Consider the following 25,582-nt stretch of genomic DNA (forward strand, 5'->3'; position numbering starts at 1 on the left):
AATATAACTGCCCACAACTTCGCTGAACAGCAGCGGGCCGACCCGGAACTCAAGGACCTAATCGAATACCTCGCGGGCAGGACCTCCGTTGTTCTCAATGTATTCAAACGGGCACTTACGTCGTTTTCGCTGCGAAACGGCCTTCTACAACAGAACTTCTCGCCACTTCGAGCCAAGTACCTTCTTGTGATGCCTTCAGCTCTGCGACCAGAACTCTTACGGGCTCTACACGATGATCCAACGGCAGGACACCTTCGCGTTTCCCGCACAAACATGCATATACGCCACAACACACGCCACAAAACAGCGCACGAATGCGCACGAGTTGGGCCAGACACTATATACACTGATCTATTTTGTCGTTTTAGTTCGGTTTACTAGGTTTAGCGTCCCGGGAAGCGACTCCAGCTTTGAGAGACGCTAGAAGCGGGTAGGGTGTGGGTAATTTCAACCATCTGAGGTTCTATGACTTCCACTAAAATAGCACACGGGCCTGTTGAATTCTAGCTCCATCGAAATGCGGGTACCAGGGATTGAAACCACATATTTTAGGTGAGCTAGCAGCCGATCACTGCAATTACTGGACCACCACTGCAGCGCCTTTGTTGTTTGTTTAAACGCACACACATAAACACACACGTGCACGCACGCGTACACAGACACGGGCTGATGCGTTCAATAATTATTACATGTTTGTTTGTTTCCTTGTTTGTTTACTTCTTCATCCATAACAGTTAAACACGGCGCTCGGCAAAGGATACTCAACGAAGGAGAAAGGTGGCAATTTGTATCACACCGAATAACGGCGCACTCGTAAACGGAATTCGAAATAAATACACAAGGATGACTCAACGGGTTTTTCCCCATATGAAATCTTCTACTTCGTCATTGCACAGGCGATACCAAAAATATAGAGAAAAAAGGGCAGATTTGATAACCCACGACGCCAACTCGTCACGTTGTGAAAGATACTTTTTTTTTCTTTGTACCTTCTCTTTCGCCTTCGCTATAACAAAGCAGAAGACTAGAAGGCGTAGATAAACACAAACGCTTCTGTTGTGTATGCGCTTTCTGTCTTCTTCGTTTTTCGAGTGCGCTGCGATATTATTCACCGTGAATCAACGCCTTGCCTTGATGTATATATGATGGTGAGTCACGCATGCCTTGCGAAAATATGAAATTTAAAACTTGGTCTATCGAGTTCAAGGCCTGAGGCATTCTTAATAATTTTATATGGGATGTAAAAAACACTTTTAGTAACAAGTGAAATAAACATGAATATTTTGTTCAAAGAAAGGTATTCAAAATATTTTTTTTTCATTTGTTGATGTCATGCAGACTTATGGTTCAACGGAACCGAAATTACCTCGCTGTTAGCTCACGCAGTGAGGTAAGCGTAAATTTAGTTGCCAGCGCATGAGAACTTGAAGAATAGCTTGAAGAATTTGTGCTACACAAATACCGGGCATTGGATGCGTGCCACTGTTATACAACAGGTGTATAATAAATGTAGCCATATATGCATTGCTACTATCTGTGCATACATGTCATTGCATTTCATCCCTCGATATACACCATCCATGTGCCATAACATGCGTTAAGTGTCATTCTATGCACCCACCTGATATCATATTAACATTCTGATATGACTTGTGATCGGTCACATTCATAAACATAAAAATTGCGTGACGTTTAAAAAAATTGACCTTTCCGGTATATGCAGATTACATGAATTTGCACGTCGCATGAAGTGAAACTAAACCCATCTGTAGTGGCGCCAAGCATCAAACTAGCTACTTCAGCAACGTTTTTATGCGTATATAGTCTAACTTTGAAATGTAGTCATTTGATCTCCATATTGTCTCGAACAGAGTAGTAAAGAGGTTGCGGTCAACTTCGCTACGCGAAATGTAGTTTTCTTTTAAATGCGTAGCATTTCTTAGCAAACTTCGGTGACGTTGAGCGCATCCATCTATCCATCCATCCATCCATCCATCCATCCATCCATCCATCCATCCATCCATCCATCCATCCATCCATCTATCCATCCATGCATCCATCAATCCATCCTTCTATCTATCTATCTATCTATCTATCTATCTATCTATCTATCTATCTATCTATCTATCTATCTATCTATCTATCTATCTATCTATCTATCTATCTATCTATCTATCTATCTATCTATCTATCTATTTGTCTATCTATCTATCTATCTATCTATCTATCTATCTATCTATCTATCTATCTATCTATCTATCTATCTATCTATCCACCAACAACTTTTGGCTCTCCTGACCGTTTCGATAATGGTATCGATACCAAACTTGGTATTGCATATCTAAACTTGGTATGGCATAACATGATTGTATGAAGAACATATTTGACTAATAATAACATGAAAATCATGACATGTATGTCATGAATGTCATGATTTACATTTCAAGGTCCTGCAGTTCTTGCGGTGGTTTCGTTCACATGGCATGTTGCAAAACTGGTATGGTATGACATGATTGCATGGCAAAAACAAGCGACAGACCCTAACATTAAAATAATGACATGCGTGTCATGTAACAACTTAACTACACGCCATGCTCATGATGCACTCGCGGCAGTTTCGCTAGTGTCACATATATCAAATTTGGTATTACGGTACGTGAATGGATGATGAAGGTATGTGACTGGTGCGAACATAATAATGATGAGATGCATGTCATGTAACAACATGACTACATGCCACGCTCATGATGGACTGGCGGCCGTCTCGCTAGCTTCACTTATGCCAAATTTGGTATTACGGGATGTGAATAGATGACGAAGGTATGATACTGGTGGAAACATATAACATGAGAGGCGTGTCATGTAACAATATGAATACATGCCACACTCATGATGCGCTCACGGCCGTTTCGCTAGCTTCACATATGCCAAATTCGGTATTACGTGACGCCAATGAATGACGAAGGTACATGACTGGTGCAAACATGATAATCATGAGATGTGTGTCATGTGAGAACATGACTACACGCCACAGTCAAGGCGCCAATACATTCAACATGACGCGGTGCGCGTGCTTGCCGGCGTTCATTTCGTCGCGTCACGCCGGCATTGCCACGCCAGGCGCCGGTCCTGCCATATACTCGCTGGCGCGCGCCGGGCTGCGTTGCTTTGACGCATGCGCGTTTCAGCGCGTCCGGCGTCCCTCTATCACGAAAAGAGGGAGACGCAGTGTTGTCTGGGTAACGCATCGGCATAGCGTAAAGTTACTCTATGGCATCAGCTCGAAATGCAGCATGTCGCATTTTGTACTGGTCGCCGTCGGGCCACGCCGACGGACGCTGGTCATGTCTGGCGTCAGGGCGTCAGACTATAGTGGTCGCGTTTTGCTAACGTACCATCGTTGTGCCCAGCGTGCGCGCGCGTCAACGCTTCATTGGGCCCTTCATGATGCGCCAAAGCCCGTTTCGCTAGCTCCACATATACCAAATTTACTCTTACGTGACGTCGTTGGGTGACGAAATATATGGCTGCTGCAAACATAATAATCCTGACACGCGTGTCATGTAAGAACATGAGAGAACATGACAACATACCACGCTCATAGCATGCTCGCGATCATTTCGCTAGCTCCACATATACTAAATTTGGTATCACGTGACGTGAACAGATGACGAAAGTAAACGACACATCCAAACATGATAATCAAGACAAGGAAGTCATGTACGGCATCATTTACCTCCACCTCGTAACGTTGTGCTGAATTTAAAGTGACATATCAACATTTCTCATTCGTGCTTCGCATATCATCGATTCCCACTGTACGTGGAATCTACCGTTTTTGTAATTTCCTGCCGATGACTCCCACCCAGAAGCCCCACCGCCCTGCTTAACAGCTGCTGCAGCTTTGTCCCCACCAACAACGGCCACACAATTTGGTACACCACCCCCATCAAATACAGACAGTGCTCCGGATGAGTGTACGTCTATTCACTGAATTACATGTTGTTTCACAAAACTATTGCACATTTAACAGCTGTAATTCCACAATGCAGTTAGGCAGGCATAATTTGTAAAGTATAACGGTATGAAGGACCATGTTTTACGCCTATTGATAGAATAGTTTGGCATTTGAATGTAACATTCTCATGAGGCAATATGTCAGCCACACGATAGATTTCGAAGAACCTATAGTTCCATGATAAATATAGGCGATGTAGTAAACCCAAACAGTCCCCAGAGTGTGCTGCAACAGTTAGAGCAAAGTGTTACTGATCCACCTCCTGAAGAGCTTCAGTGACGGTTCCTTGATTTCAAAAGGTGCAAAGCAGTACATGTCAGAGTAGTAAGGGTAGCGAAGCACAATTTTTTTTCATAAATACCTAAAAGATACTTTTGTATAAGAAATAGAGGTGAAAAATTACCACGGGGTGTCGCTGGAGCCGAAGATTCAACAAGCAGCCTTGAAAAAATCTACAATTGTAGAAAAATTAGCTACAGCGACACCATCATCATCATCATCATCAGCCTGACTACGTCCACTGCAGGACAAAGGCCTCTCCCATGTTCCGCCAGTTAACTCGGTCCTTTGCTTGCTGCTGCCAATTTATACCCGCAAACTTCTTAATCTCATCTGCCCACCTAACCTTCTGTCTCCCCCTAACCCGCTTGCCTTCTCTCGGAATCCAGTTAGTTACCCTTAACGACCAGTGGTTATCCTGTCTATGCGCTACATGCCCGGCCCAAGTCCATTTCTTCTTCTTGATTTCAGCTATGATATCCTTAACCCCCGTTTGTTCCCTAATCCACTCGGTGGATTAGGGAACAGCGACACCCGGTGTTGATCAATTTTTTCTACCCCTTCTGGCTTCCACCTTCCTTTGAAAATCTACCTGTCTTGCCCATAAAGAAGTCTTGTTAAAATGCATACCAAATTCAATTGTTAACCTAACGGTAATAAGTTTTGCGAATTATTTTATTTTCATGCTGCAAGATAAATAAAATCACAGCAATAACTTGATTAACATTTTTTTCTAGGTCCTGTTGGCTCCAGTGGCTTCTCTGAGCTTTCACGAACTCCACCGACTGCAGCAATGTCCACAGGTTTTCAAAGTACACGAAAAGCAGCCTGAAGAAAACATGCTTCTGTGTACACCCCTAGAACCAAAAAACGTATCGATGACCTTGTGAATCGAAAAAAACAATTACCAAGACATTAGCGAGAATCAGACGGAAACACCAAGTTAAAATATAACCCGAATTGAGGCCCTGAACAGGATTTAGCCACCTTTACCAAGAGACCTTTTTGAATTGGTGAAAGCTCAAATTTGGCTCTGTTCTTTTCTAACATCTAAAAAGCATTGGTCGAAGGAAACGAAACAATTTGTACTAAACTTATTCTTCTATTCTATTAATTAGAATATTAGAATATTAAGGCGCTAGCTGGCAGACATCCCCACGGCACCTGACATCATACCTGGTGCCATGGACATAATTAAATCTATAACTAAAGATCGGTTAAATCGAGACAAAGCATGCTGTCTGCTATTTGATGAAATAGCTTTGAAACAAAACTTAATGTATGACCCGTCAAAGGATATTGTAAGTCACTTTTAAGATGACGGGCATACCAGTACTTTTCGTGTGGCAAACACAGCCTTTGTTGTGGCTGTGCTGGAATATCGAGAACTGGATGCAGCCAGTTGCTTTTGTGGTCTCTCAACATGCAACTGCAGCCCTTTTGATCTTGGTAAAAGCAGTAATATGTGATCAGAGCTCAGACAATGTGAGGTTGTCAAAAATGCTTGTCCATTCTTTAAATGATCCCTTTTCTGAAGTTAACAACAGAAGAGTATATTTCTTGTTTCACATTCCACACCTGATCAAATGCACACGGAACAAAGTGAAGAGACTGAAACGTACAATTGGCTCACAGGTCGGGATCTGGGAACACACTGAAATCCTGTACAAAAAATGCGTCACACAGATCTGGCATCAAACAAACCTCAGGAACGTTTGAAGAGTAGATTGTCAAAAAACTCAGGGATCAACACATCTACAGGATGCCCTTCGCCAACATGAGAGTGGAGTTTGCAACTCAGGTTTTCGGCGAATCTGTTTCTGTTTCATTACTCACTCTCATGGATATTGGAGAGCTTCCCATAGATACAAAAGCTACAGCAAAATTCATAGAGAGAATGAACAAGCTTTTTGACAGCCTCAACAGTTCGGAAGTGAAAAAATAGGACGACAAATTAAGGTATACCATTCACATGGTTCTGAACACACCATCTTCCTTGAGCAGTGCATAACTTGGATTGCTCGCTGGCACTTTGGTGGTCCTCAAGACAAGGAGCCACACACCATCAAAGGTTGGCAAATCACATTCAACGCCCTGCTTTTGCTTTGGCAAGATCTAAAAACAGAAACTGGCTTCTCAAACCTTCTAACACGTCGTTTACATCAAGACCCATTAGAGAACTTCTTTGCTATCATTTGCCAAAAGCATCGTTGCAATAGAGCAAGCAACGCGTACCAATTCACAGCAGCCCTAAAACATATTTGGATTGAAAAGCTCTTCCAACTATCCGCACAAGGAAACTGTGAAGTGGTAACAAATGCATTCCTCACAAACATCGAGGATGCTTCTAGATTTGCGTCACAAAGCAGCACACCTGCTCTTAGCGAAAGCACACTGCATGACTTTGATTGTGATGGCCCGCAGGCACTTTTACAGGAGGACAGTGATATGATATATGAGAATGTCATATATCATGTCACTGGAACTTTCGTAAAGGACTTCCTTGGCCTGAGGAAGTTCAGTGCATACATTGCCATACACCGGGCTGGTGCAAAATGTGCCAACATGTGCTCTGCTTCACATTTACACTTTTGAAAAACGTTTTGAATTTGCTTACCCGTGTGTGCCAATGTTTTTGCTCATTGTTTGTACAATGTACATTCAAAAGTAAAGTAAATGTAAAGCAAGTATACGATGACGACGTGGTCACCTTTTTTTTTTTTTGCAAGGTGACCGCCATCCGCACTTTAATGCTGTTATGTTATACATGCGCTATCAATCGATGCAGGTCTCCTCTCGTTGCGTGAAAACTTTTCGGAACACTTTCTCTAATCCAGGTGTGCCTGCATGATGAAAATATGACTAACCATATCGCACAATGTATACGTAGTCGACGCATTCAATCTGTTACAATATATTTATTGATATACCCTTGTCAGAACATATGTGCATACTATGACCGTTTGCGCAAGCATATGGGTGTCACATGAGCCTATCTCCGGCGTGGAATTTGGTTTCTCGATCGCAAACGCCTTCTTAGCACAAACTGCAAAAGAGGTCCCACAGTGGTTATGAAACTTGATACTGCGAGAGCCTGCATTCCGATTACAGCCAGTGCAGTGTTCGTATGACACCCGTGCATATTACAAGGCGTGCTACTCAACTGAACACAGTGCAATTACAGTCATGCACAAGTGACTTCAGCTACAGTCCGCAAACACTGTCTGTGCCATTCGCTGAGAGTGCAAACAGTGCGCGCATTACGGAACCTGACGGAACCACAGAACACCTACCAGTACGGAGCCATGGAAATGCTGCTGCAATACAGTTTTTTGTGTATCTGCAATGTGCGCTGTTCTCGTTCTGTGATAGCACATCCATGACAATCTACAAACGACTTACTGCAGGATTGAACACATTTACAAAAAAATAAAGGTAATGAAAACGATTACAAACCGTTTAAAACGCTCTACAAGCACGGCCTACTCACCATAGTCTTCTAGCCACTATACCATAGGCCACCAATGAGCTGCCGATTATAAGCAGCCATGTTAGATTATTTGTGGATTGGTACGATGCGACTGCTAAACAGATGGTAATTGTTGGAGCCAACAAAATCGCCTGCGCTACGACTTCTTCACTCACACAACTTATTCAAATCGATAAAACTATAACTTCCAGTTATAAGCAAATTGTTTTATTTTATTATTGTTGTTGTAATATTTCTTACTGTTGCAAATTACATACATTTTCTTTTCTAAGTATGTTTTTGCTACAGGAGACAGACGGCGCTACCGTCGCTTCCAAATTGCTGTCCGCATTGGCTCTATAAACATGTCATGGGCCTGGCCACAGGCTGTTTCGGTCAAGAATCAGGCCATGTTTGGAATAATCCATCAACGCTTTAGAGCACGCTACTAAGGGAGAGCCTCAAGCTGTCCCGGTCGCGTTTAGAAAATGTGGGTAACGATTTGGAGTACTATATACGTACTCTGTTAAGGGAGAGCATACAGCCGTCTCGTAGGCCTTACATTTGCTGAGGCCATGTTTCCATGTGTGCCTAGAAAAAGTTGTAAACGCTTAAGAGCATGAGTTACTCTATTATGGGAGAGCTTAAAGCCGTCCCGATAACTTCATGAGAACTTTGGGGGGGGGGGGGGGGGTTAGTAAAAAAGGGTAACGATTTTGAGCACAGAGTACTCTACTATGGGAGAGCTTAAAGCCGTCCCGATAACTTCACGAGAACTTAACGTGAAAACGACGAAGGGCGTAGATATTTACAAACAGAAAGGTTGATTACTTTTGCGCCGTTATTCCGAAAAACCTCCATGCAAAACCTGGTTAATACGGAAAGTTTTGCTTCTAATTCAAAAATATTTGTCAGAAAGTAAACAAAAAAGGCACCGCAAGAAAATTCATGCTGTTTACACTTTATCCTTTAACCAAACTTTTGGGGCCATTGTCATCTTCACTGGCCACCTAATAATTATGGCGTGCTCAGGTGCATGTACGTACAGGCTCATCTGCCTTGTTTTTTTGCGGAGCGCTGCGCGGTGAGAAACACAAGAAGATCAAAGCATAACCACTGAGGGAACGATGACGACTGATGGGGCCAAGCGTCTGTCTGTCTGTCTGTCTGTCTGTCTGTCTGTCTGTCTGTCTGTCTGTCTGTCTGTCTGTCTGTCTGTCTGTCTGTCTGTCTGTCTGTCTGTCTGTCTGTCTGTCTGTCTGTCTGTCTGAAGCGCAGTCTTCAGCTCCTGTCATCGGCTTAAACGGTTTGCTCGTTTTGCAGTAAAATTGATTGCAAATGTGTAGTGGGTATATATACTAACAGTTAATTGTCGCTGTCGGAATAAAAAGTCCCAGGCAGAGCAAATGTAACGATTGTAAGGGCTTTCGTTTGCTTCTGTAAGGACTATTAGCGGTGTTGGAAATGTTCCCTGACAGAGAAAATGTTACTCCTGTAAGGGCCATTTAGCTGCAAGAACTAACAACAAGTTGCTGCAATAACTAACAGTTGATCTCAGAAATGGACCTTGGGAAATCAATTTTTTCTCCCTCACGATTAACTGTTGATTCTGAGAAATCATCTCTAGGAGAGTGATTGTTAGTTCTTCAGAATCAACTTTCGACCCACTTGAACAGTTTTTGAACGGACCAGACATTAATATGCTAATCATTCGTCAGTGAATTATTTGACCACCCTCACCAGACTGACATGGTGTACAGCTAAGGTCAGCTGTGCTTTGTTCAGTACTGCACGCATGAATGTGAGTAGGAACAAAAACACAGAGAGCGTTCAATTTAGGGATGAGAACATTTATTTGCCGAAAACAGTGCGGTCGAAGACCGGCGAGTCGTGCTCGCAAACACATTATTGAAGGCCCCGTAGCGGGCCTCATCATCCGTAGTGTAGGATAATTTGTTGTGAACAATCGCATCATCTTCATTATTGTGACTACCCAAGTAGCACAAATACGTTATAATAATGTTACTTTTACGTTCAGCTTTAATGTTGAAACAATATTGTTAATGTCATCGAAACTAAAGTTCTGCTAACGTTCTGAATAAACGTTGAAATAACGTTATCTTAAACATAATGTAAACATTAATAATGTAAACATTAATAAATCCTTATAAGGCTGTAAAAAGAACACTGGCCAATCGTCCTACTCCCAGTTGTTGTTTAATATATATGTATTTCCCAGGTGTTTCCAGTCGCTCAAGTGCGTGACGTACAGCAAGCAGACGGCGACAGTTTTTTTTTTATCTACCATGTGAAGGAATCTTTCAAAACAGCGCTTTCGCCGCAGATCGTTGCTTATCTCTGCGATTTCAAAGCGAAATCGAGATACGTTCATGGAACAAGCTCCAAAAAGATGAAGTAAATTCCCTCGAACTCACGAGTTGAAGTACAACTACAGTGAAAGAAAAAATCACGTTGCAGAACTATCAGCAATTTTACTAGTACACTATATTATACTTACTATACTCGGCGACAACGTTTCTTGGGACTGAAGAGAAAGCTACGGAGGCGGAGCGCTTCTGCACATGCTATGCAGTACGCGAAGTTGTCCGTTTTGGCACGCGTCTCGTAACGCTGTGGAAAGGGATGGTGGCGCGCCATCAGCATTTCATGTAGACGCAGACGCCGCTCAGCGTCTGAGGTGCACATAAAAAGGCGGGACTTTTTTTTTCTCACGCCTTCGAAAACGCGAAGTCACAACAGATAATTGAATATCTGGTATGAGCAGCGTTCTGTCTCAAATAGCTCCTCGTCCAAAATAAAGGAGGGACATTTATATTTCACGTGGAAAATACGGGCACTACTTTGTAACTACCTTCACTGGCGGTAGGATGCACGAAATTTGGCTCCATAGTTTTCCCTTTAGTGCCAAGAAAAGTTATTGCCGAGTGTAGGCAAAATATTAAGCCCATATGAAAACGCCACAGAGATTCAATTAACACTGTATTGACTTTTCTACATGGAATCATCTGTCTTTAAATTAACGATTTAATCACTTTTATATCAAGTTTCACAAGGACAATGGCCGCCGCAGAAATTTCTTTCTTCGCGTCAATAAAACGTGTTTTTAGCGAATAATATGAATTATCGACTAGCTAGTTTACTAGTCTCAAGTGAATCAGTTCAGGGGACAGGATATTAAACCATTATCTACAGGCCTCCAAATTCTACTGTTGATTACTTATCGGTGGTCAACCTCTATGAATTCATACATAAGAAAAGATGACAAACTGATTCTAACTGGTGATTTTAAGCTGCCAAATATGAACTGGGGAAAGTTTTCCTCGTATTCAGCTCAAAGTGCTGAAAATGTCATGATCGATCTTGCTTTTAACTTTGACTTGCTACAAGTTGTTAACAATTTCACCAGAATGCAAAATCCTACAAGAACCATTCTTGATCTATTCCTTGTTAGCAGTAGCATAGAAGAAAACATCTCATGTTCTGTAACGGCAGGTATTTCGGACCATAAAGCGATTGTCCTTACACCTAACAATGTCTCGACCAAATAAGGCAATAAGGCTCAATCGTTACCTAGTTTCTGACGAGCACAGAATGAATGCAAAATTTATATGCTGGCTTTCAGTTACGATCCCGTTGCGAGCCTTAGTTTTGTGGATGACCTCTGGCATTTTCTCGGGAGTGTGGTTCTTGGTATTGTCGAGCGTTTCGTTCCTAAAATAGGCAAGAAGTCTGAGTGCCGCAATCCCTGGATTACCCTGGAAAAAAATTACAAATGAGACGGAAGCTTCAGTGGTTGAAAAAAAAAACGAGTGAAAAGGCATAATGATGAGCAGTTGCAAGAAGCGATTGTTAAGCTGCTTCCAAAAGTTAAACAAAAATCTTGAAGACAAACACCACTACCACAACACTGTATTGCCATACTTTATTAGATCATCTCCCAAAAGGTTCTGGAGAGTTCTGACACCGGCTTCTTTATCTTCTGACTCCTTTTTTTTTGTTATTGATAAAAGTGTGCGGGACAAGAAAATAGTGTATGCGTAATTTAATGAACCTTCTAAAAAACTCTGTATAAAGATTCACTTTGGTTGATTTACTGTGTGTAAACTGTGAGTTGGGTGTGTAAACTTGTATTTGTATGTTGAATTCTTTCCTTTTTCCTTTTCTATGTGACTTGAGTGCCTAACACGTACTTACTACTTGTACCGTGCCCACCTGCTTGGACCTGTGAAGGTCTGCAGTATGCATTAAATAAATAAATAAATTCTCTACAAAACTGCTTTCCTTTCCTGACCTTGCTGTTACGGAGGATGATATTCTAAATTTACTATTAAAGGTTGATATAAAGAAATCTCAAGGGCTGAACGGTATCCCGAACAGCTTTTTTTTTAAAAGCGTTAAGCAGAATGGTGTGCGAAATATTTTCATGTTCTGTTTACAAGATCTGTTAACAAAGGAACAAGGAACGTTACCGGAAGACTGAAAAGTTGCTAGGGTGGAGCCTTTACAGAACTCAGGGACAAAGCTTGCATAAAAAATTAAAGTCCAATTTCACTTACTTCAACCTCCTGCAATCTTGGAGCGTATCATTTACATTCATATGATCAGTTTTCTCGACGAACATAAAGTGTTAACAGATATGTAGCATGGTTGTAGAAATCGCTTGTTGATATTCTACACGACTTCGCTCGCACTGTGAACAGAGGAAAACAAACAAATGCCACATTTATGGATTTCAGCAAGGCATATTCGATAAGGTGTGCGCGCTGTGTAAAAAAACGACGTAACTAATAGGATGGATTACAGGCTAACTGGCCGCCGTCAGTTCGTTGATGTGGATTAAACGTTGTCAGATATAGTTCCTGTCAAGTCTGGCGTCCCACAGGGATTCGTTCTGGGACCACATTTTTTTTTTTTTTTATGTCAACGATATTGTCGCTTACTTATCCGCAAAAATAAGGTTTTACGCGGATGATTGTGTGCTATATAAAAAAATAACAACTCATGAAGACCAGGTTAGCATAAAGAAGAATTTTAATAAGGTAGTTTATTGGCGTAAGCAATGGCAAATGTACATCAATTAAAAAACTGTGTACTTTATTTATTTATTTATTTTATTTTCCAAATAAAATAGCTTTGCTATTTAGTATGTCCCACCCCTGTTAGCCTTTTGGCTGTTACAGGGGTGGGACATACTAAGAATGTCAAACATCAATACATTCAAATCATACAGCAATTTAAACAGCAACACTTGAACTTGGAATTGTTACTTGGCATACATAGGAAACACCGGCTTTGAGGCTGAAGGAAAAACAGTGCAGTCGTAGTAAGCATACAAATAAATTGTAATAAATTAACATAGTAGACCATGCTTACAGAAAAATATCTTTGAGCCCTTCCTCAAATTCTTCTAATGTTACTTGTTGGTAACATTAAAAAAAGAAGCCACTAAGATATTGCTAGGGAACGGAAGACCTTCTATTATGAGAAGTGACACAATATAAATACTTTTTCACCCATTTGTTTTCGCAGCAGGGCACACATCCAGTCATCCGCACAGTTTTCTTTCGTGCGTTCACTCACGGAGTTCGCTTATGTGCGCGCCGGTTGCTCATGGTGTGTCGAGCGGCGATTTTTTCCGATGTGGACTGTATTCCCCGAGTGCCAGATCTGATTTACTGGATTTCAGTTCGTCAGACGAGGATTTACTCATGAGTACAGATGAAGATAATGAAGAAGGAGCGACTTCTCAAAAGCCTACGTGTGCGGCGAGACGATTACATAGGATCGGAAATAAAGTGGACTATTCCCCAGGGTTTAGTGTTACTGTGGTGCGCTGATTACTCTGGCGCGCTTACTTCTGTATGCATGTGGGCTGTGTATAGTACAATGCATCGTTTTTATTGATAAAATATTGTATAAATGTCGTTTAAGGATTGTTTTAGATTTCGCTACAAACAAACCATGCATATGTAATACGAAAATGAAGTTTTGTCAGTTTACAATCATGCAAAAAAATTATAATTAAAATTGAGACACTCTTTTTCATGAACACAACTGAATGACGAATTTATTTCAGCAATAAAAAATACACATTTTCAAATCGCATTTCGCGGAAAATTTCGATCCTGAAAGCGTTAACCAACAACGCAGTTCGATATTTCGCTCATTTGTTATTCTCTACTTGGATTAATAAAGATCTACAGGTAAAAAATACTAGCGCAGTTGATTTTAAAGAATTCGGTGTTCTATAAAAATGAATAAAAAGGGAACCCGGCTTTTATTGAAGTCTAACATAAAAGAATATTAAAACATGGAACCATAGCTTTTTCTGTTTTTCGATCGATTTCTTTCGTTTCTTATTTTATATTTTTCCCAATTTTCCCAAAGTAACCTCAACCGGAACACATTTATCCGATTTAAAAATCTCGGATCGAACAGCACTGAAGCCCAGGTCTCGGCAGGGCGTCACTTCTTTCCCCGAGGCGCAGTGGACCCAAGACGCAATCATTGGTCGTTTCGTTTTGGTGGTGGTAGTGATTAGAATGAAGAGGAAAAAGGCACCTAATTTCTGTCTGCCTTCAGGCGACACGGCGCAGTGCCTTATAGGGGTGGGGGGAAGGAGGGATAAAAAGAATAGAAGGAAAGTAGAAGCAGAAGAAGACAGCCAACGAGAGGAAAAAAGAAGGAGATAGGAAAGTGGGGATCCGGTCGAAGCAGTCCAAGGGCGGGGTGCCACAATGCGAGAGCTACACGGCGTCAGGAGACCGCGGAGGGCGAACCAGTCGCTGGGAGCTACGCTGAAGTCGGAGATCGCGAGGGCACAACCGTCCAGCTTGAAATCCTGCGAGCGAATCCGTTTCATTTTCCCGCGCCCACCGTGCGGCTGTTTCCCGTGTCGCACCGACGGCGAGGGGGAATTCCGGGAAAGAAGAAATGGCAAAAACCACGGCGCCTACAGCGCCGGTGACACCCCTAGCGACACTTCCCGAAGCATTTCCCGGGCCTTCCCAACCTCCTCGTCCGTTCCCTGCTGCAACCAAGGCAACCAGGGTCACAGGTTTGCGCGGCCATGTATACGTGCGTGTTCGCATCTGGAGATACGGTGGAAATATTGAGAAGGTGCGAGTGATACCGATGGGAGCAACCTATGAGTGCAAATGTTGGCAGTAGGCGCGAACTTTCTGTTCGATTCGTCCTCTGACCGGAAAGTGAACCCCCAAGAGCACCGCGCACACGCTCTCCTCTTGTTTGAACTCATCAATATGCTAGGGTGCCTTGGCAGGTTCTTCGTTTACGCCTAAAGCGGCAGCCTGTTGACATAAATCACGGACGTCGTCGCTAACGTTTAGTGATGTTTTGTTTCTCAGCTATGTTCTTCGCGTTTTACTCCGCGTAGGCGTGCGTCATTCACCTCTGCCCAGCGCTTGGCCGTAGCCTCGAAGCGCATCGAGGGCTGCTATGAAGAGAGACATCCTACAGACCCGCTGTGCTCACTTCTTGGGAGTATGCCAGGTTTGTAGATTTTCACACCAGCTCGCTCATTTTGCTGTAGGTAACAGTGAATCACATTGTGCAGGTCAAACTGACCTTCAAATGTGGGCTGAAACTGATTTTACTCGCGAGATTAGTTGTCTTTCAACATAAGTGCGAAGCCCCGCCGCGGTGGTCTAGTGGCTAAAGTACTCGGCTGCTGACCCGCAGGTCGCGGGTTAGATTCCCGGCTGCGGCGGCTGTATTCTCCGATGGAGGCGGAAATGTTGTAGGCCCGTGTGCTCAGATTTGGGTGATCGAAATTTCCGGAGCCCTCCACTACGGCGTCTCTCATAATCATATGGTGGTTTTGGGACGTTAAACCCCACAAATCAATCAACATAAGTGCGAAGCGTGTTTACAAGCGAAGATACCTTACTCTTTTCTTTATTTTATTGGTATTGTCATATTTCTAAGTGGCATTTTCCGTTCTTTCTTGTTTCGGGTTATTATGCCGCTGCGAAGCGCACATATGATTAGTGCCTTGGGAAGCGTTCGGCATATTGTGGGACGTTGCAGAGGAAGGTTTGCGTGCTTCGGTAATTTTATGTGTACGTTTCCAGGTACTTGTCGACTGCGGTGTGAAGACCACAAAAGGTGGCGAATGGAGCCGCCAAAATGGGTGGAGTCTGCCTCTGCATCCGCTGCAGCTTGTGGCCTGGTTTTTTCTCGCATACTTTTTGGTCATGTATTTTGCTGTGCTCGTGCCCAGCTGTCCCGCTGGAGGCTGGCAGATTGGTCTGTCACTTGTATCCTTTAGAAGTTCATTTTCTTGGTTTATTCAGAAGTGACCGTGCAAATGCATGGAACAAATTTACTCAGTATAAAAAAAAAAATGTAGTACGTTTGTTAACAGAAAGTTCACAGTATGTGCTAATGTCCCCATACTTGCGGGGTTGCTCATAAATTTTGTATTCTGCTATTTTAGCAGCAAGTTTTGCTAACCATGTTTCAGTTCTTGTAATCAATGTGCTTCAACACTATATATCTTAGTCCTACAAAAGAATGATAAAAAATGAATTCAGATGTTCAAAAGAATGAAAAAAAGCATGCAACGATGCAAAGGGCTTGCAATGGTGTTTGGCCTTTGCATATGCTAAGTTGTTTTGTATGCTGCTTGTAAATACAATAATGAAATCTGTTCATTTTTCTTGACATTTATGCCAGGTCAATGCAGCTGTTGGCATTGTTCACATAGTTTCACACATTCTGAGTGTTAGCGTTGACCCAGCAGATGCTAATGTGCGAGCTAAAAACACTAAAGGTCCACTTCCTCAATTTGATCGAAGCAAGCATGCTCATGTGATTGAGAATCAATTCTGCTACATCTGTGAAGTAAAAGTGTAAGTATCAGGTGGGGGCATGAGCAATGAGCATCGTGAAAGAAGGAATGTTGCTGGAGTGACATTCCTTTGTTCATACACAATTTCGCTGCTTCTTTTGCATTGGGATAAACGGTTCTGCACGTTGCACAGTGGAAATCAGTTTTTTTAATTCACATTTCACTTCATTATACTGCATCTGTAGGCATCAGACGAACGAGATAATATATATAGAAATGATGTTTGTTTTGTACTTATTAGCTCATAATCTGTTTCAGTTGTATGCATAATTATGCTTCTTTTTTTGTGTTATAAACTGACTTTTATTTGTTTGTTTCAAATACCCTCAGGGTACAAAGACACATTGAAGTGGGAAAAGGCAAAACTTAACATATAATAATGTTAACTTAGTAGTGTTTTATGAAGCCTGTGTGAACAAAGTGATACGATAAAAGAAGAGAAAGAATTAACCTACTATCATCTGCACTTGAGTTTGTTAGGCTTGTCATTTATGCAGTTGAAAAGCAACTGCAATATTTCAAGTTTGGACATTGTGGAGCTCCAGTATTAGCTGTTTTAGTCTTGGACATGTTAGTCCAGGTGGACTGACTATTTAGTGTCAAGAAGGTCAATTCAGATTAAAAAGTTAATTCTTATTCAGGTCATTAATTCTGTGGAAGGTAATCTTATGTGAAAAATATGTCATGGTTAAAGGTTCACTAAAGGCAAATGACATTTTTTACCAGCGTTCAAAGTCAAAGCTTGATAAAGTCAGTGCATCACAGGAATTAGCTATTCACAAATTAAGGTAAATGTAGAGCACAATTTGCATCACCATTGGAACCCTTGACATAACCCTTGAAGATGCTGCAAGTTCGATTTTTCACCAGGCTATGCTCAAATAAAGTCTTTTGCTTCGGTGCACACCACAATGCCGGCTGTCGGGCAGTAAAGCGAGTAAAAAGTGGGCACGGCTGCATCAGAAGAGTATTCTTGAAGGCCGGTGGTTCAGATTGTGCTGATGGTATATAGACCACTAAAATATTATTTTCTTTCAAAGTAAGCATTTTTTCAACATGAAACAAGCACTCCTAGGTTTTTAGAAGCTTATTTCATAAATATATCTTGACTTACTATTTGTGTTTAGTGGCCCTTCAATTGAATTGAAGAATTTAGTAAAGTCAATAAAATGACTAACTTTCCTGTTTATTTATAAGAGTGCTACATTGGGCAAGTTGATGCAAAGCTACACAAAGTTTCAACGAAAGTTAATAGTTGGCAGTCTTTCAATCTTCATCTTTTTTTCCTGTATTTGCACCACATCACCTTGTTCCGTATGTCTATATGTCTTAATTCATAATACGAATCATGGCTCTTTCAATTAAGTACCAACAAGAAAAATAATTTTTTTACACTTTTTAATAAGTTAAAGTAAATAATCTTGAATGTGACATTCCCTAAGACTTTGATTTTTCTAAGATTGTTGATAAAAAAGCTGTAGAAGCTTCAATAAATTTACCATTTACCAATGGCTTTACTATTTTTGCAAATGCAGGTAGCCTTAGTTTGTTTAGTTATTTTATTAAAAGAGTAATGTTAGGGGGAAGATATTGCTAGTGTATATCGTATAACGCTATAATGTACATGGTATAATATGGCTAATGTATATGGTATACTATTAACTACAACTTTAATGTGTGCATGAATGATACCAAGGCCAGGAATTTCGCAATTGAGATTTTTATTGTGTGCCATGGTTTTTGTTACAGAAAAATATAATGAATGTGTAATAAAAAAGCCTAAGCCTTTTCATTCAGCATTTGTGATAGTGGGACTAGATTACATTGTATACGTGTACACCACGTGCTTGCAATAACCAAACAGTGAGGGTCAGCTAATAAGAGTCCTTTGTGCGTCTCATTTGTATACTAGTTGTGAGAGCATTGTAATTTGGATTAAGAAGGTATTTGAGAATGAAATTAGCATAAAATCGAGTTATTTTATCAGTAAAAAACCTGCTTGTAAAAGTATATGGTACTAACGATAATGCCAATATTTCTTTTGCAGCTGCAGTATACATCACGATAAATGTAAACACCTTGAGCATAAAAAAATGTTATACATTTCAGGATGATTCATCGGGCGCTATAACTATGATATTTTACAACAAATATCATTACCATTCAAATTCCTGTTTGGTGTCTTTCATTGCTGCTTCTCCTGTTTTCCAAACTATAGAGTTGCCACACTCACACTTCTCAGATAGTTAACTCTTCACTCTTTATAATAGGGGAAACCGGTCAAAACACTGCAGCAGTTGCAACAAGTGCATCGAGAAATTTGATCATCATTGCAAATGGCTTAACAACTGTGTTGGATCAAGAAACTACAAGTGAGTAAACTGTAGGATTAGGTACCTCACAATATTGCCAGCACCTTTTAATATGCTGGTTGTATGCATAGTACACTTCTTGTGTAAAAAATATAGTGCTTTGTGGCTTTCTTTGTCTTAATCTTTCTTTTTTTCACTTTCTGGATAAGTGAGCATGCTTTGATAGCAGTAGTGCCTTTTAAACAAATGAATATGCCCCCACACCAACACAGACACACATGATTGAACCCTCGCACAACCTTCTGCTGCTCCCAAGTATATATACCTGTCTTGTGGTTTAAGTGCACTCTTTGCCTCTCCAAAAGCAACCTGCGCTAAAACTTCTATTGATTATTCAATATTGAATCACCTATTGAGAGGTCATATGGGCTAAATGCAATAAAAAACCTGCCAGTTGAATTTCTTCCTGCAAGAGGAACAAATGTCTAGTTGCCCCGTTGCCCCGCCTGACAGGTAACCATGGCAAAGCAGTGCACCAGGTCAAGATTCACTTTGACAGACAGATTTGTGAACTTTTGATTGATTTTACATAAGAAGAAATTTGTGAGAGAAAACCAGTTTTCATGCAGATTAATATATAGCATGAACCAACATGTAAAGAAAAAAAAAAAAGACAGTCGAGGCTGAGGATCGAAGGACAACCACATTCAGAACCAGTGTGGCAGGTCTGTACATACAAACTATCGGAAATATTACTGCTTGCACTGTCTGTAGTGGGGAATGTCATACAGCCACATATACAGACATATACATGTATAGTCTAGAGAGCTATATTGAGTACAGACATGGAAGACATCCATGTTATGTAGCTGTGTTTTTGTGAATGACACCAGCTTTGGTGCCTTGATGTCCCACCCCACGTGCTGTTCTCCCTACATGCTTCTATGTCACATATACTGGGTGTAGCAAATGCCTATGAATGACTTGTGGTAATGTATGGGTCTATATATTTAAAAAATAAAATTTCACATATATAGATATATACATCTATAGTCTAGAGAGCTATATTAAGTACAGACGTGAAAGACATTTATGTTACGTAGCTGTGTTTTTGTGGGTGACACCAACTTTGGTGCCTCGATGTTCCACTCCAAGTGCTGTTCTCCCTACATGCTTTTATGTCACATATACTGGGTGTAGCAAATGCCTATGAATAACTTGTGGTAATGTATGGGTGTATATATTAAAAAATGAAATATCACTGTAATAACCAAATTATTGTATATGGCTTTCTTCTTTTTCTTTTTTTAAAAATGCTGAAAATCACGAAATACCAAGCTCTGTTACGGACCTAGCAGTTGAAATGCAAAGTTGAACTGAATGACTGTGCTATGCAGTGAAAACTGCTATTCAGCTACGATCGAGTTTATGAATGCAAACATTCTCGATGGAGTTTTCATATTCACCCATGAATATGCATCATTTTTCACCATTCTTGCATCAAAGATACTTGCAAGTCATATCTGTAAGGGATGTTTGCTGAATATGGTAGTTATTTCTAAGAACCTAGGATCTATTGAGCACTTGTATTCACCTGTGTGTTTAAACTGTCTTGAAGATTTTGTTTCCCTCTTGAAGAAGGCAGGGAGCAAGATACAGATGATATCAGAAGAAAGAGGAAGTGTATTGTGATCTCATTTTTGCCTGTGTGGGTGGCCGTATTGCCATATAGCACAAGCAACTCAGAAGCAGGCATTTTGTGCTCCTCAGATGTGGCCGTTTTGCTTCAGTGTGAAAATTCTTGTTTACCCTTTTGCTTTGTGATTAAAATTATGAGAGCAGAAGCTCAAATTTCCCAAGATGGAACAAAACTTGACGAACACAGATGCATGGTGCGTGAAGCACCAGAACCGATGCAGATTGTCAGTGCCAGAGTCTGTTATTCTAGAAAGAAACCAATACATTATGCTAGCAAAACTTCATACAAGAATGGTACTTAGACAAATGATAGAGAGAACAGTGTATTATACATGACAGAGGCACTTGTTTGTGCATATGATGTTAACTCTTTTTACACCTCAATAAAGCTTTCTTTGTACTTTTGGGTCAGCCTATAAAATGCATATAAGGTTGGTTTAGGGGCTTAATGTTCCAAAGCAACTATCTAGTTCACCAAGTTGTCATGATATGTAGCATATTCATAGATGTGCTAATGGAAGTTTGGGTTCTCTGCATATTGGTTTCTGTGGATTTTGGGTTTCTATGTGAATGTGTTTTTTTATGTTAAATGTGTTACTTATTTTTATCCTCTTCAGATACTTTGCCGTATGTGTGGCCAGTGCTCTGACGGCCTGCCTTCTGACTTTTCTGGTTTCTACTGGGCTTATTGTGGCATACTTTGCTAAAAGTACTCTATTTAACCACACTGCAGGTAAGTGAGGAATTGACACCTGGCTTATATGACTTATAACAATAAGTTGTACACAAGGTAACTAAAGCCGTGAACAGAAATGGCATATCTGACAGATGTCTGGTTAGTAGCGAACTTCGCTAAAATTAAGCACCAAGAACTTGAATAAAAGTTTCTCATAACTTATAAGGCTCTCCCATGATGCCTGCTAAGTGTAAAGTTGTTGGTTCAGTTTCTTTCTGGGGCAGAAGCATATTCACGGTTTCAGAATAAAAAAATTCTCACGTGCAAGATTACACAGTGGACAGAATTTATCTGGAGTTCCCTGCTACAGCATCCCTCCTAATGGTAGTGCAGTTTTGGCTCATAAAACCCTGGCGTTTGACCATTTCTTATTACCATGAGTGAATAAACCCGACAATACAGTGAAAGAATATAAATTAATTTGACCAGCTGGAGAGTTTTAATGTTTTTTTAGCCCTTTGCGGACCGTTGTCAGGCCTTTCGCTGTAACACAACACGACCACAGCTGCTCTGTGTCAGACACTGCTGAACAAGCCCTTTCATGGTTGATTCACGTAGGCATTTTCTCACTGCATTATGCCCCATCTTTTGAAAACAAAATACAGTTCTTTTACTTGAGCTTTGCTTTCTGTAGTTTCGAACCAGAACGGACGGAATGTGGGTGAAGGTTTCAGTCTGCAAAGCATCAATATGCGTACCATCAGCATCAAATGAAAATGAACAGCGGCAAGCTTTTGCAACGGTATAGTGCGGGCCGTCCACTCATCACCATGGACAGGCACGAATATACGAGCAGAGCTGCCGAACAGGATGCACGTGCCTGTCAATGGTGATAACTGGACAGCGCGCACTACGCTATCGCAAAGGCTTGACGCTGATAGCACATAGATATTTTTGCATTATATCCTCATAGGCAGCCACACCTGGAACCTTGTGCTTAGCAGCAAAATGTCATTGCACTCTAAACTACCTTGGGAGGCATTCGTGGTGCAGTCATTTTAAAGGTACACTAAAGAGAAATAATGACTTTGATTAGATTGACGACCTAGATTATAAGAACTCTAGTGCCATAAGTTTCTCTCTTATAAGTTCATTTTTAGCAGAGAAAATCGAGGTCGAAGTTTGATTTTTTAATTTCGTGCTGAAATCTCTATGCTTGATGTCAGAAATTTCAAAATTTATTTTTCGTATTTTCACAATATTTGCCCGATGAAATTTTTTAAAACTTCATATTCTAGGTCTATGGCACCCACAGATGACAATGTACTTAATTTTTATGGATTAGAAGCTGCGTAGGAGCCAGTGGGTGCCTTCAAAATCTATGAAGTCACAATGTTTGGTGCGAGACTCTCAAGGTGGCATCTCCACCCGTATTTTATTTTCGCGCATTTTCTTGCTTATCAAGTGCCGTGTCGTGGCAAGAGTGATGTTTTTGTGATTGTGAAATGATACTTTACTGATACGTGAAAAATCGTGTCGCTCTCTAGTGTCTCTTTAACATCGAAAGTTCGGTCCAGGGATGTCACTTCTTTTCGGTAGAACTCGCATGGCTTGCATTGAGCTCTCTTTTAGCTCATATTAGAGAGAATTAGGCTTGTGCGAATATTCGAATGCTTCAAATATTTGAATTAATAGTAGAATATTTGAATTTGTTTCAATTTGATTTTAAATAATCGAATATCTCAAAGTATTCGATATGAACGAATAAGTCTATATTAATCCCTATGTAATTGCTTGTAAGGGTGGTTTTGCTGCAGTATAATTGTGCTAAGCCGTGAAAGGTTCTATCCAGGAGAAATTTGCTTTGTTGTGAAGTTTCACTCCAAATTTAAATGGGCCCTGCAACACTTTTTGAGCATGGTCAGCAAACGCTGCCGATAGATAGTCGAGGCTACCGAGAACACGCGAGCTAAATAATATAGCTCAGCATGCGATCTGTAATTCACAATAAATTCTCAAAGTCAGATAAAAATTGCTCTCTTCTCTCAGCAATGGACGCCACCATGTCTAAAATCGCTAGTCACTGTCATTGTACCAACCATTGACTGATTTGAGCATGGGGCGCTCAGTCGTTATTGGGGCCGCTGCGGGTGGCCGGGACATGTCCACGTGTACATGCAGGATTATACTGAAAAGCCGTGTATTCAAAGGAAAAAAAAAAGAGAAAGAAAGAGTGCTCAAGGTCACAACACGCATGTGATGTATTTTCTTTCCCTATGCCATCTCTCCCAGTTTTGCTTCAAGCGCTTTCGTCGGGACAAGAAGAGAGAATGCAATTGCAGCATGTGGCAAATCTTTGCGACTCCGCTCATACTGAACAGATTCTAAAAATTTTTGCGGCGGGTAATTCATAAGACAATAGCTTTTTTAGTGAATCTATTCCATGGCTACTTGAAAAAATCTTGCAGGGTTCCTTTAAATGAATATTATTATCCTCAAATCGATTGATCATTTTTTAAGCTTAAAAGCTTGTTTTGCCAGCTTATTCACTCTAACAGTAATGAATAATGTTACGTAATTTACATGTTATCACTTGCATCCTACTGAAAGTCAAATCCTGCTACTTCTTGTTTCGACTTCCTTTGAATTAAAAAAAAATAAAAAAAGCTCTTGCATAGAGGCCATGTTTAAAAAAAATATTGTGCAGATTAGTTAGGTCATGACAAATAGGTTTCTTTATATGTGATATATTCTATTTGAATTCGATTTGAAATTATTTGACCAAAATAACTATTTGCTTCGAATTCACTTCAAACCTAAAATTTACTATTCACAGAAGCCTAGAGAGGATATTTTTGTATTTTAGTCCATGAGCTGTGGCAATCACACGATATCTTGCGTGAGCAAATGACAAGAAGCTCGTACCGTGGCACGACATCAGAATAAACATTCTGTAATTACTATTTCAGGGTGCACTCACACTCATCAGTTCATTTCCTAGGCTCTCAAAAGGTTAGCCTTTTATTTGACGCAAAAAAATGACTAGTGAATATTTATGTCGGTACCCCTTCAAGAAGCCCTTACATTCTGGAGAAGCTATTGCATTCTCATCAGATCTTATGGAACATAATTGCTATGCAGAATTTTGATGACAACCATGAAAAGAATTTAAAAAAAGGGCAGAATTTTGTTGTACAGAATGGAAAACCATAGAATCAAAACATTGTTTTGCATAAAAGTAATCTCTGTAACAACCTGTAATTCAGGGCCTATATTTTGCAAAATATAGCAGCTCGTGCTGCTTTAACAGACCTGCAATACATGATCTAACTGTTCATGTCACTCATTTGCTGACTGTAGGTGGCGCCACAGTGTATCCTCACCCCAAGTCATTTTAGCAGTCTCCAATTAAAATGAAGCCAAACCTGTGAAGACATTTTACTGGATATTCTAATTACTAGTGTGGATCTTTATATGTATTTGCAATGCACCATTATTCTGAGCATAGTTTCAAAAGCTACCATTAAACCTTACCTTCCACACAGTGTCTGGCATTATTGAAGTTACCATCATATATTTGGTGTAGTTACTACCTGCATTTCAGCCAACACTGACTGCTGTGCATGACAAGCGCATTGATATAGAGGAGTTGCATGAATGTTTAGAATGTGAAGTGTGTTGTAACAGCTGCATCACTGCTTGATGTGTTGGTGCTACTCATTGCACAGCTTTGTCCTATGTGCCACATGATTTCTGTGTGTTCAGCAATAATTTAATGTTGTAAGCAGTTACAAGAAATTTGACAGGTGCACATGGAATATTTTTTCAGTGGCTCAAGTATTAACTAAGGTGGTGAGGGTTTTTATTCGTAAGACCAATGGACATGCCAGCAGGCAAGATATTGACACCATGGCTATGGCAACATAGAAGTGCTCACTGTTATGTTACTGCTATCAAAGCGAACTGCAACCGCCCAGAACATGAAATGAGATTACTCTACTGCCCCGCCACGGTGGTCTAGTGGTTAAATTACTTGGCTACAGAGCCGCAGGTCGTGGGATCGAATCCTGGCTGTGGCGGCCGCATTTTTAATGAAGACGAAAATGCTGTAGGCCCGTGCGCTCAAATTTTGGTGCACGTTAAAGAACCCCAGGTCATCGAAATTTCCGGAGCCTTTCACTACGGCGTCTCTCATAATCATATGATGGTTTTGAGACGTTAAACCCCACATAATAAT

The 25,582-nt window shown here is 40.8% G+C and overlaps 1 protein-coding gene across 2 annotated transcripts in view; it reads left to right on the top strand.

The window, feature by feature from the left end:
* The first annotated feature begins 14,872 nt into the window (after nucleotides 1–14,872).
* The window catches only part of LOC119176272 (palmitoyltransferase ZDHHC11), a 73,963-nt gene continuing 63,253 nt past the window's right edge, over nucleotides 14,873–25,582 (top strand). For both annotated transcript variants that reach the window (XM_075877370.1, XM_037427475.2), the window contains exons 1-5: nucleotides 14,873–15,299; nucleotides 15,881–16,066; nucleotides 16,485–16,660; nucleotides 18,930–19,031; nucleotides 21,287–21,402. In XM_075877370.1, the coding sequence (XP_075733485.1) occupies nucleotides 15,246–15,299; nucleotides 15,881–16,066; nucleotides 16,485–16,660; nucleotides 18,930–19,031; nucleotides 21,287–21,402 (634 nt within the window). In that variant the 5' untranslated portion in view covers nucleotides 14,873–15,245. The remainder of the gene's footprint in view (nucleotides 15,300–15,880; nucleotides 16,067–16,484; nucleotides 16,661–18,929; nucleotides 19,032–21,286; nucleotides 21,403–25,582) is intronic.

This window comes from Rhipicephalus microplus, chromosome X (genome assembly GCF_043290135.1).
Source record: "Rhipicephalus microplus isolate Deutch F79 chromosome X, USDA_Rmic, whole genome shotgun sequence".
Taxonomy (NCBI): domain Eukaryota; kingdom Metazoa; phylum Arthropoda; class Arachnida; order Ixodida; family Ixodidae; genus Rhipicephalus; species Rhipicephalus microplus.